The sequence below is a fragment of the Remersonia thermophila genome, chromosome 7, assembly GCF_042764415.1.
Source record: "Remersonia thermophila strain ATCC 22073 chromosome 7, whole genome shotgun sequence".
NCBI lineage: Eukaryota > Fungi > Ascomycota > Sordariomycetes > Sordariales > Chaetomiaceae > Remersonia > Remersonia thermophila.
The window spans coordinates 32,544-44,380 of record NC_092223.1 but is presented as its reverse complement, the minus strand read 5'-3'; the positions used below and the strand labels follow the sequence as shown (position 1 = coordinate 44,380).

At 55.4% G+C, this 11,837-nt stretch overlaps 2 protein-coding genes across 2 annotated transcripts; one reads left to right on the top strand and one right to left on the bottom strand.

The window, feature by feature from the left end:
- Positions 1-6,180: 6,180 nt before the first annotated feature.
- Positions 6,181-8,004, top strand: VTJ83DRAFT_7003 (uncharacterized protein; the record flags this gene model as incomplete). The annotated part of the gene is made up of 1 exon (XM_071013778.1): positions 6,181-8,004. The coding sequence occupies one exon, from the start codon at positions 6,181-6,183 to the stop codon at positions 8,002-8,004; it is 1,824 nt and encodes a 607-aa protein (XP_070863220.1).
- Positions 8,005-8,154: 150 nt separating this feature from the next.
- On the bottom strand, positions 8,155-11,240 carry VTJ83DRAFT_7002 (uncharacterized protein; the record flags this gene model as incomplete). Its single annotated transcript, XM_071013777.1, has 2 exons — positions 8,155-8,886; positions 8,952-11,240. 2 exons carry the CDS (start codon positions 11,238-11,240, stop codon positions 8,155-8,157), a joined length of 3,021 nt encoding a protein of 1,006 aa, XP_070863219.1.
- Positions 11,241-11,837: the final 597 nt, after the last annotated feature.

Below are 11,837 nucleotides of genomic sequence, written 5' to 3'. Positions count from 1 at the left end.
ATGATATATGCTCCATGTATTTTCTCTTTTTGGGAAGCTCGTGAGTTGATTAAATCGGTTGGATGGCGGGGCGTGCATGAGGGAAGGGGCGTGTGGAAAGTCAAGGAGAGCCATTTTTCGAGCAGCTTGGTTGAAGCACATCCCTTCACGCAAGATTATCTCGGATCAAGATAATCAAAGAGTCCATCTTGACCGGCGCCCCGACCAATCAACGGCCTACGCGGCTCGCATGATCCCTGTCTTCTCCGAAGAACGGAAGGTTGTCAGGTCCCCGGGGTTGCGCGCGTCGCTGGATTCCGGGACGAAGGGAAGAAAAATTGTTTATCAGATCGTATGACGAGGATGAGATGGGGTCGCTAACACTGATTAAGCCTAGCGCATTCTCAAGATGTCGAGGGGGGGCCGAGGTTTGCGGAACCGCCAGAGGCGTCGTTCACGCAGGCAAAGTGAGGTCGACGTTGGAAGTCCCAAGGCTGGTAGCACCATAATTCTGGTTCTGGCTCTTTGCCCAATGTCAATACAAGGGTCAAACAGCGGCACTGGTTGGGCTTGAATATGAAGAGGTCAGAGGTCAGCCTCTGAGCTGTTCGGTGAGGTATGGCACCTTATGAACACAACACCATGGATGTGGTTCGTCTTCTCTACATCAGGTATCGCAGGCACCTGGTTCAGCGAGCAGATCAGAAATTGCCTCACGCAATACCCACAAGGCATTGGGACCCCCAGCTAGCCGTATTTACGGATACGTAACCCAGCGGTCCAACTCGGGCTTCCGTTCTGTTGAGCCGAGGAGATGGACTTACCTACAAGTACCGTCACTGTGGGTTGTGGGGGTCGTTTCCCTGTACCCCCTGGTAAAAAAAAAAAAAAAACGTTTCACTGATCATCTGATAAGATCATTGGCCTTGGCAAGATTGATGAGGGGCCGGGACTGCCCGGCCACATGCGATGAGAGTCGGTCCGGCCTTGGTTTGCTGGACCGGAAAGTTTTTCCTGCATCAAGCCGACGTCGGCGAGGGGAGCCTCACCTGCAAAGAGAAGAGGAAATGCGTTTCGCCTCCTGACTAAAAATTGCACCACCATACGGATGGCGTGATAACCAAAGAGAAACCGGCGGTTGTGTGGCCCCGAAATTGCACCTGAAGAGACATCTCTGGCGCGGACTAAATGGCAAGAGGACCACCGTGTCTGTGTTTGAAAGAGTCCAATGTTTTTCTCCTTGTCCACAACAGCCAACGTGGACAGCTCGCCGGTTCAACCCTAACCCTGCTGGCTGTGATTGTGTCCCTTTTTTTCCCCGAGTAACTAACGTTAGTTACTCCGTAGAATCCGTAACACCCTAACCATCTCATCAATCCGTAAACTCATCATTATTCCATTGCCTCAACCTGTCAAGGTTTTTCTTTGGAGCTTGAGAGTACCTGCACCTTCCAATGTCTCAATATCTCAAATGTTTGAGTTGTTGGTAATTTGATGTCTAGGAACCGTGCGATGTTGCAGGGAAATTCTGATCGTTCAGCGACGAGGAAGGATGTGGCTTGCGCTTGTCCAAGAATAGCTCTACTTCCATGACTGGCTGTGGATGCAGGCTCTCAATGGCTCGAAACCGTTGATCGGTTCTGTGATTGTCACTCAAAATCGTCAACGTACCCCGCACGGGGCACACACGGAAGAGAAGAACGGGCTGGAGTCAAAGTCTCCCACCTTCCCTTTGCGGAATCTATCCTCCGTGCCCAGTTCAAAGCCCGACCACAAGCAGATCCCGTTTCGCATATGCCAGAGGGTCGTAGGGAGAGTCACATTCTCTCTGGCTGTGCTGTGTTTATAAAGCTACTGGTGTGACGCCGAAGCTCTGCAGGGCAGCGATGAATACCGTTCGGTACTTCCATTGCAAAGCCGTGACCAGGGCACGGTGCCCCCGAAAATCCCAAAGCCGTCTCTAGCGCACTGCATATGTTTTGTCCTCGTCTGGTATGGAACAGCTCCGTTTCCTAAGCGCAAGCAGCGCAAAAGAACCCATCCCGAGGAGGAAACAAGATGCCTGGCTGATGGACGACTTAAGACGGACGAGCCTCCCTTTCCAATGGAAGTTCACGTTAACTGCATACGCGGAGTAGGCATGCCTTGAGAAATGGACCATTTTTTTCAAGGCACGGAGCTTCCCTCAGCTGGAGGGTGATGGCCCTTGTCGCAGCATTTCCGCCCTTTGTCCCGTCATACGTGCAAGGGGACACTACCGCATCCAGGTCGAGGTCGGTAGGTCAGTGGAAGCCTGGAGGGGGCTGACCAATTGACTCCCTGCCGTCTCTGACAAGGAAAGTCAAGTCAGATGAACCCCAACGGTTACCGAAAATCTAAACCTTGCTGGTCGTGGCCTTGCTTCATGGCAAGGAGTGCTGTGCCACAAAGCAGCACCGTCGTCCTCGGTACGTGGTGCGTTGACGTGGCGGACAAGAACTGCGCATGGAACGGAATCTCGTGGAGGCAAGTAAAGGCATGGGGAGCCTAACCGTTGGCTGTCATTATCTGTCGATTTCAACAGGTGGGTGTAAGGTTACACTTTTGCGCCGTGTGTGTGAAGCACGGCCCAGGCACTGTTCCCAGAACAGGGTAAAATGGCTGCACGGTTGCATACTGTGTAGGCGAGGGGATCCCTCGGTGCCAGCCCGTCGAGAGCGCTTCTGCTGCGCCAGAACAGGGGCTAGAGCTGTTAAAGATGGATATTTTGAGGTTTCCCGGTGGATGATACGGACTGCAACCAGACCGAAAATAAATTACGACGGGTGTCGGAGAAAAGTTGTCGGTTTAGAAAACAGACTCCCGTCCTCTGGGGTCGCGTGCTAGGTAAAACCTATCTTGAGCAGCACATTTTATGGCTAGATCGGTCGAACTGACTGTGAAGCCCGCAATAAGCCCTAACAGTTCTGTTTCGTGGCAATCTTCCCCCCCGCTCGACGTCGAGCAGGCCTACATGAATGCCGACTCGGAGCCTAAGAAGCGTATATGCGGGCTGCCAAAACGCTGCTTCATTATTATCGCCTTGATCATTGGCTTGGTCGTTGTGGCAATAGCCATCGGCGGCGGAGTAGGCGGCTCATTGGTCGCGAGGCGGTTGTTAGAAGAGGACGCAGAGGCCGCGGCGGAAACAACGGCCCCGGAGCGACTCGGCTGCGGATAGTCCTAGGACAACGAGGTGAGCAAAAAAAAAGGCTTCGGGCCCGTTGTGCAACCAGGGAACCGGTTCATGCTAACCCCGAATCAGCTCCCCCACCCCAACGACCACCACCTCATCGTCCACTACGTCTAGTGCACCACGGAGGACCATCACGTTCCTTCATAACCAAACAACCCCGGCTGTGTTTGAGAGAGTAGCCTTCCAGGGCTGCGAGTTTGCAAACTTCACGGGAAGGCACACCAAGATCCTAATACAGGAAACCTTCTACAATCTTCCGTTCACAAGCTATGTCTGGCAGAACAACGAGACCGACTGCTGCGTTACCTTCTGCGCCAGCGAAACCCAACAAAGTCGGGTACCGGTGCGGCCCGATCCCGAAGAATGTGACAGAAAGCGGCAAGGGATTCCCACGCATCCACATCTAGTGCGGCCGCTGGGACAGGCTCCAGAAAATGAAAGCCAAGTGTTCGTGAGGATTGTCTAGGACATGCACGTTGTGACGGCTGGGAACTGGCGCAACGGACTTATGTTCTAAGCCCGGGTGCTGTATACCAGAAGCTCTCCTTGTATAATATCGGACGAGCACAAGTTATCGTGGATAGTACCACATGATGCCGTGCTGTCTATGCAAGGATCGGAACATGATTGAGGCGGGGGCCGGTCCATCCTCAGTTCCACTTCTTGACATACCACAGTTAAACTTTTGTTCCATATGTTTTTCTCGGAAACCCTTTTGCCCCTTGTAGATCTATATTTTGATCGAACAGCATGTTTGACTCTGGGTTGACCGGTTTCAACTCAAGCCTACGTGAGGGTGCGTAGACGTCGAAGCTCCCGGTCCTGTCCATGATTTCCAACCCCAGATACTCGGCAGTAACAAGTCAATAGCAGCGCCAGCCTTGAACCTCGCGACCGTGGTTCATCATGTCACCCAGCATCTCATCCGAGAGCATGGCACCGAGAAAACCACGCGTCAGCCACGGGTCGCATGCAAGGATGCGGTGGTCTGCTGTTTGAGTACGTACCTAGTTTACTCTACAGAGCCTCCCTGCATCGATAGCCAGACGAAAGGATCGACGAAACAACAAGGACAAACGAGAAGATTCAAAGTTTCTAGCCTACGAAATTAGTGCACTCAATGTTTAGACAAAGCAGTCGCATGACCTCTGGTCTGGAAAATTCAAAAGGCTGCATGGCGCCGAACACGGTGTAACCCCTGAGCGGCGGGCGGAGCGCGCGGTCGGTTGGTTACCTTTGGTTACTAACAATAACTACCCAAGCTGAATCGCGAATGTATACTTTGTTTCTGAGTACACTAATCTGTAACGCAACACCATAGCGGTAAGCCCACAGTGCACATCACGGATTGCATCGCCGCCCAACACAGTGTTTTATCACTCCCAAACCTGCCCAGTTGCAGGACGTTGGAATAAAAGGCCCTCCTGAAGCAGGACATATTTCTGGAAAAGCCGCTGTTCATATTGGCTTGAAGCATGTCTCTTCCAATGCCTAGAGCGGGTCGCGGCCAGCTCGAACTTGGTAGTTACGAGGATGGATGGCACGGAGCAACGCCTTGACCGGAGCTAAAGCAAGTCAGTATCAACAAACTATTACCTAGAAATGGTCTAGCTGGATTTGCAGCGTTTTGATATTCACCAATGAAGCACATACATTGCGGATTGGGACGAGCCCGGTCTGCTGCCTAGGATGAGAGCTTGACGTCGGGGATCGGCCTGACAATGGCATGCGGTATTTTCGGAGAGCACGGAGAGTATAGGCGACTGCCAAAGCTCCGTTGAGTCGGACCTCGGAACCGTGTATTCGCCACATCTGGATGATGGCGTTCTCATACCGATGAATGTTGGCCTGTTGTTCTCGCCCTCGGCGTTGCCAGATGCAATCGACATCGTCTGCGGGTCATCAGCTAAACAAAGCTTCAGAAACAGCTCATGGTGAGCAGCGACTGTCTCATTATCGGTCTGGCCAGTGGGATTGCGGCTCCCAGACTTTGTATATACCCCTGAGTCCAGGGCTCGAGTTAGCGAGCCTACAGTAGTTGCGACTTGCCAAAGCCCTCAACTCACTGGTGCCTTCGTAATAGTTCAATCCAAGTTGAGAAAACCATGCCGTCTCTGCAGACTCTAGCGCCGAGGTAGTTCGTGACTCGCACACATACCGCAAACCTGCATAGCGCCGGAGATGGGATTTTCGGCAACGATGGCAAACAGGGATCTTTGGGGCATCTCCGGAGCCTGTCCATATTAACACCGTGCCGCCGATCCTCGAGCTCACAATGATGGATGTGTTAGGCTCATGGCCTACAGGAACGCCTCCCACACCACCTGCAACACCTTGACCCTCGACCACTGCCCAGGCGGAACATACTGATAGATACTTCGATGTCATTCAACGCCAGAACTTGGGAACAAGAATCTTTGATGATGGAGTTTAGCTGAGCTGCACTGCTAGGTTCAAGAAGAAAGTTCAAGACTGAATCCACCGTAGACCAGTAATGGGAGAGTTCATCAGCGAATCCCCTCCCTCCCTCCCCCCCCCTTCTCGACTTAGATAACCGGCCCTGGGCGACTGCTTCGCGGCAGTCGCTGAGTGGCCGTTTCGGTTTAACGATCAATCCAACGGAAAGACACTTCGTTTCAGTCGAGCAACAGCAATCAATGTCAGAGAATTCTGGTATAGATGCCATGCATATCAGCCTAACAGAGCCGAAAAAAGCCTCGGTAAAAATTACTCGAAATTGTCGTGACTGATCGCATCATAGCTACGAGTAACTATGGGCAGAGGAGTTCGACGAGGAGTGAGAAGAGAAATCCAGGAATGGCAGATGTTGGCGATCGTTGACGGACCGGCAGCAGCCGGCGCTGGCCCCACTTCGGACCTTCCCCCCATGCGTCATGCATAGGATTTCCACCGCGCAGGCAACGCGTCGATGCGAAAGGTTGCAAATGTTTGAGCATCCTCAAGAAGCTCGTTCCTTTCAACCCATCATGGTCAAATCCACATACCAACCATCGCCCGCGGGCTCCCTGCCACCGCTGCCGCCTGGCTGGACCGAGCATAAAGCACCAACAGGCCACACATACTATTATAATGCCGAAACAAAACAGTCGACGTACAAGCGGCCCGGCGCCGTGGCTTCGGCCGCGCCCGCGACACCATCCGTTGCGGCGCCCATCGCAGGAGCTGCCGCCGTGTCTTTCCCTGTCGCTATCCCTCCTACCGTATCTAGCACAATCCCCATGCACCCAGCAATTGCCGGGTACCCGCAGCCCTCGATCGCACCACACCTAAATCTGTCGGACCCCAACGTGGCCAACGCCTTCATGGCCCAATTCAACCAAGCACAGCACCAAGGACATCGCAGCGGATTTGGTGGCGGAGGACGGGGTGGGGCGCAATCACGACCACGACCCCAACCTGTCGACAAACCCCGATCCAAGATTGCCATACCAGGCTGCGACCCGTGGATCCTGGTGTACACCAAATACGGTCGCCGCTTCGTCTACAACCCCATCAAGAATGCCAGCTACTGGCGCATTCCCGAGAAGCTCATGCCGGCAATCTTGGAGCTGGACAAGGCACGGATTCGGCAAAAGGCGGAGGGGAAACCAGCGGCGGAGGATGGAAGTCAAGCTCCGGCGGACGAGACTACGGCGACAACAGACGCAACTTCCGGGGCTGCCCGCGCACCAGAGGAGCCGGAGCAACAACCCGAGAAATCCACCCATGATTACGACAGCTCTGAGTATGAAGAGGTTGAGGTAACGGACGACGAGGGCGAGAGCTTGGAAGGCGACGCCGAAGGCCACTCGCACAAGCGACAACGCACCCAGGAACCTGTAGCTGGCGCCGGGCCAGCCGAGTTCACCGAAGCCGACATCGAGGCACAGCTGGCCGCCATGAATGCGGAATACGGCGAGGACGTTGAGATGGGTGAGGGGGGCTGGGAAGAGGGCGACGAGGGCCTGCCGCTCTCAGAAGAAGACGCGCGTGAGCTGTTCAAGGACCTTCTTAACGACTTCAACATCAACCCCTACAGTCCCTGGGAGAAGTTGCTGGAAGAGGGCAAGGTGTTTGACGACGCTCGCTACACAGTCCTCCCCACGACCAAGGCTCGCAGGGAGGTATGGGAAGAATGGTCAAAGGCCAAGATCCAGGAGCTTAAGGAACGGCGGGCCCGCGAAGAGAAGAAAGACCCACGCATTCCATACCTGGCATTCCTACAAGAGAAGGCCACGCCGAAGTTGTACTGGCCCGAGTTCCGTCGCAAGTACCGCAAGGAGGAATCCATGCGCGACACGAAGCTCACTGACAAGGACCGTGAGAAGTGGTACCGCGAACACATCAACCGGCTCAAGCTGCCCCAGTCGACGCTCAAATCCGACCTCAAGAGGCTGCTCGAGTCGGTGCCTCTCTCGGCACTCAACAACCGAACTATGGTTTCGGACCTGCCATCCCAAGTCCTTGCTGACATTCGCTACATTTCATTGGAACCCAAAATCCGCGACCCATTCATCGAGGCCTACATCCAAGGGCTAGGCCCGCCCCCAGAGGGGGGCGATACCGCACATCAAGAAGATGAAGCCGCGCGGAAGGCGCGCGAAGAGCGTCGTCGACGACAGAAGGCGTTGGAAGAGCGCGAGAAGGCCGTAGCAGAGGAGAAACGGAGGCAAGAAAAACGGATGCTTTACGAAAGAGCACGGCTACAGGAAGAAGAGAGGGAGATCGAGCGTGCCATGCACGTCGGAAAGAAAGGGCTGCAGACTCAACTGGCCGGGGCGATGCTGGCGCAGACGGACAACAGGCCATAGCACAAGCGGATCGATAGCTAGCAAGAATAATCGAGCATCGCTCCTCCTGTTGAAAACGAACGCCAGTCCGTGCATGATTTCCGAACCCCTCGTGGGCAATCAAGAATGCGACCGCCTAGTGGTGACCCATATTGAGCCAACCCTTCTGGCCTACCAGATCCGCCTTGTGATCATCTCGTACCGTATAACCCTCGAGAAGTCCTTGTCTTTGTCCTTTTCAATGTTCGCCTCAATCCTCCGGTCCTTTTCCCTGGCTTTGCGCAATCCCTCTGGATCCTCGGGACCAAAGATCCATCTCCTTCGCTCCTCGCCTACTTCCACTTGGCCATACCCACCAGTTCGCTTTCCACGAGAGTCAAACGATTCCTTTTCCGCCTGGCCGGTTGCCACGGCATGTTCTTTGATTTTCATGCGGGCGTAGCGGTCGCGCGCGTATCGCAACAGCACCATACCCAGCAGCAGCTTGACGAGCAAGAGCACCAGGAAAAGGAGCAGGAACACCACCACCATGGTGAGTGCAGCGATGCAGTCATCGGTCGTAAAAGGGAAGATCCACAGCCTAGAGGACATGAATCCAGCGGCACCCGGGAGCGGGTCCGCCGTCGAGTTATCGGTGAGGTCGTTGGCGTACGGGTACCCAAATACCGAGCGACCCAAGGCGTTCCGTATAAGGTGGTCGATTCTGCCCAGGCCCGCTAGCATGGCGGGCGAGGGCGTGGCATTCTCAATCGACAGCGACGTTTGGGTGGACGGCGGGCTGGGGGTAGGAAGGTGAGTGGCGAGGAACATGTTGTAGATCTGGATTGAGGCACGGATGAAGAGGCACGAGAGCGGAAGAAGCGGCAGGCCGAGTCGCCGGGTCAGTGACGGAGTCACAAAGGCCTGGTTTGGTCAGCAGGAGGTGGGCGAATGTGATGGGGACAGGTTAGTCTCTGGAAGGAACTCACATTCGTGTAGTAGTCCTTGCATAGAATGTCAAGGATCCTGCCGTAAAACGTCGGCTTAATATTATTGAACTTGTTAATATAGGCGTGCTTGATCCAATCGACGACCATCTCGCTGCCGATCACAACGATGAAGGGAGAGAGCACCTCTCCGGACCACAACCATGACGGTAGAATAGTGAAACTGGCCGGAAGGATGGAGGACGTATGCAGGGGAATGCTACTTGGCCCGGTGTCCTCGCTCCCAGCGCCCGGTACCGACAGGCCGCCCACCTCGACGACGTTGCGCATGCCGATAATGATGAGCATAACCCAGAGCTGGAAGCGCTCGACGATGTCTGCGCAGCCGAGCTGGAACGTGTTTTCCTTTTCGAAGCGCTTAAACACCGCGCTCTTGATCTCGACGAACTGATTCGACAAGAGCAGAGTCAAAAGAGCGTTGGAGTAGGAGTTGACGGCCACGTTGAGCGCGATGACCTGGTAGAAGAGGACCACGGCGTGCATGATGTTGTAGACAAGCGCCAGCCCAAACATTCCCATCGGCAGCAGTACCTTGGAGCGACCAAAGCTGTTGCGGGACAACGTCTCGTTGCTCAAAAGACACTCCATGATGTCTTGCCCAAGCGCGGAGAGCAACTTGTCACCGACCTCGAGCAAGTTGTAGATGGCGTACAGCTTGATAGCTGACTGCGCACGAATGAAATGATACATGCGGCTCGCATCCAGGATCATAAGGACCGCGGAGCTGATGATGAGAAGCCCGCCCTGCAGCAGATCGGCCTTGTGGAAAGTTGTCAGGCTTGACGGAATTGACTTTGTCCGCCGGTGTCGGAGGTGCCCGGCTGACCTGGAACTCGATTTTCGATATGACCCAGCTCTGGCATGGGTAGGGCGGGTCGAGTCCAGGCGGCGCGATGTCGAGTCCGTCACAGTCCCCGAACCGCCCGTGGCTTGGGCGACAAGACCAGTGTCGGGAAGCGCATCTCTAACTCGGCTGCTGCTTCTGGATGCCTCCTGACGTGTTTCGAAACCGACACCCTTGGAAGAAGTGCGTTCGCGGCGACCGCGCTGCCACATCCGGCCGAGTCCATACCAAACAAATCCAACCAGCCAACGAATCTCCTTGCCGATCACGTACGCCCACCAACGGGCTAGCACCGAAGCAGCAATGCAGAAGCGCAAGGGCAGCACAGTAAAGGTCCACAGCCAAGCGTCGAAGCACGCCGCAACGCCAAAGGTCATGGCTCGCTCCAGGTAGAAGGGCAGGAGCAAGAAGTTCATCAGCCGCTCTACTTTGACAGCGTTGGATTCATATGGTATATCGTTGGCGTGGGAATGGTGTATGTATAACGGGGTTGGTCGCTGGCCGGACAGTTCCAGCTGTAAGTGCGTTGGGATAGACATAGGGGGGAGCGGTATAACCGGCGGGATAGGGGACGGCGGCGGCGGTTCGCTTCGATCGTTGCGGCCTTGGGCTGCGGGGGGGTTGGTTCCCCGACAATCAAGCTCGGGTTGGAGTGGCCGTTGGGCAGGATGGAGCGAGTCGCGGTGAGGAGGATAGTGGTTTGATGGTTGGCTGCTTGAGGTTCGCCTGCCAATGGGCGGTGTTGACAATGTCCTCCCGGGCCCGGACGACCGGCGTGGGATGCCGACGGAACTTGTGCGCTCTTCATGGCGTCCAGGCCGGAGAAAGTCCGCTTGATCTAAGGGTGGCATTTGTTCCGTCGCACGAGAGAGCCGCCTTGTTGCTTCAACAATTCCGGCGGTTACAGGACCATCCGAAGGACGATCGGAGACGGTGGCGATCGGGATCGAATTTGGTGCAGCGGTAAACTCCTGCATCTTGGATGTCGACAAGCGTCGTCGCATGCCACCCGGGTTGCTACCCTTCGTGTCTGATCGGTCTCGAGTCGTGGGTATACTCGCAGGATCCTTTGTCGGGACCGGCGCGGGTATCTGGGGTTCGGTCGGTTGCGGGACCTGGGGGAGCAATTCACCGTCACTCTGGCTATCGCTCGATGGGTCTGGTGTCGGGAACCCAGTGGGTGGCCCAGAGACCCTTCGGTCTCCGGTCGAGCGCCGATCTGCTAGATTCGCTGTGGAAGGGGGATCGTCTACTTCCGGTATTGGAGACGTCTGCCGCGCTGGGTTGTGCTGCGAAGACTTCCTGCTCCTCCGCCCCGTGGTGCTAATCTCGGTGTCTTTTCGTGGCACACCGACAGACGTCGTGGTAGCTAGCGGGGCCCCGGACGGGGAACGTGCCTCGAAGCCGCTGTGCCCGTTGGTCTCCATGCTAGTTGGAAGGACAAAAGACAGATCTCAAGTCATCGTTGAGCGCAATTATTGCAGAGCCCTGTCGATGGGCGGGATATCGGCAGCGAAATGGGGAATCTTTGGACGTGGTTGTTCCAGATTGTGAAGCGGTATGAATCGGCTCCCGTCGTTAAAGGACAACCTAAGGCCAAAGCGATCAACGTTCCACCTCAGCCTTGCATTGGATCGGCAGGTCCCACCTTAGGCTCCGGCCGTCCTTGGCACCCAGCCGCGCGCGACCGAACCCACTCCGGTTCTGTCGTCCCCGCCGACCCTGCATTGGTCGCCAGTTGTCGTCACTTGACCAAAAAACGACATTTCACCGGGCAGGCCGACCTCGCCAACCCCGCGCGGGGCAGTCTGTCGGGTCGGGGTCTTGGGTGTTCGAGTTCAGGGCTTTACTAATACCTAGGTACCTAGGATAGAAGCAGTGGGCCAGAGTCGATGACGAAAAGGGCGGGACAGGTTTCGTGCTGCGTTAGGATCCGTTCCATCATCAATAAGGCAGCTTCAATTCGGAGATAGCGCTGCTAACCTTCTAGGTTTCAACCCTTCTACATACAGCTTGTATCCAAC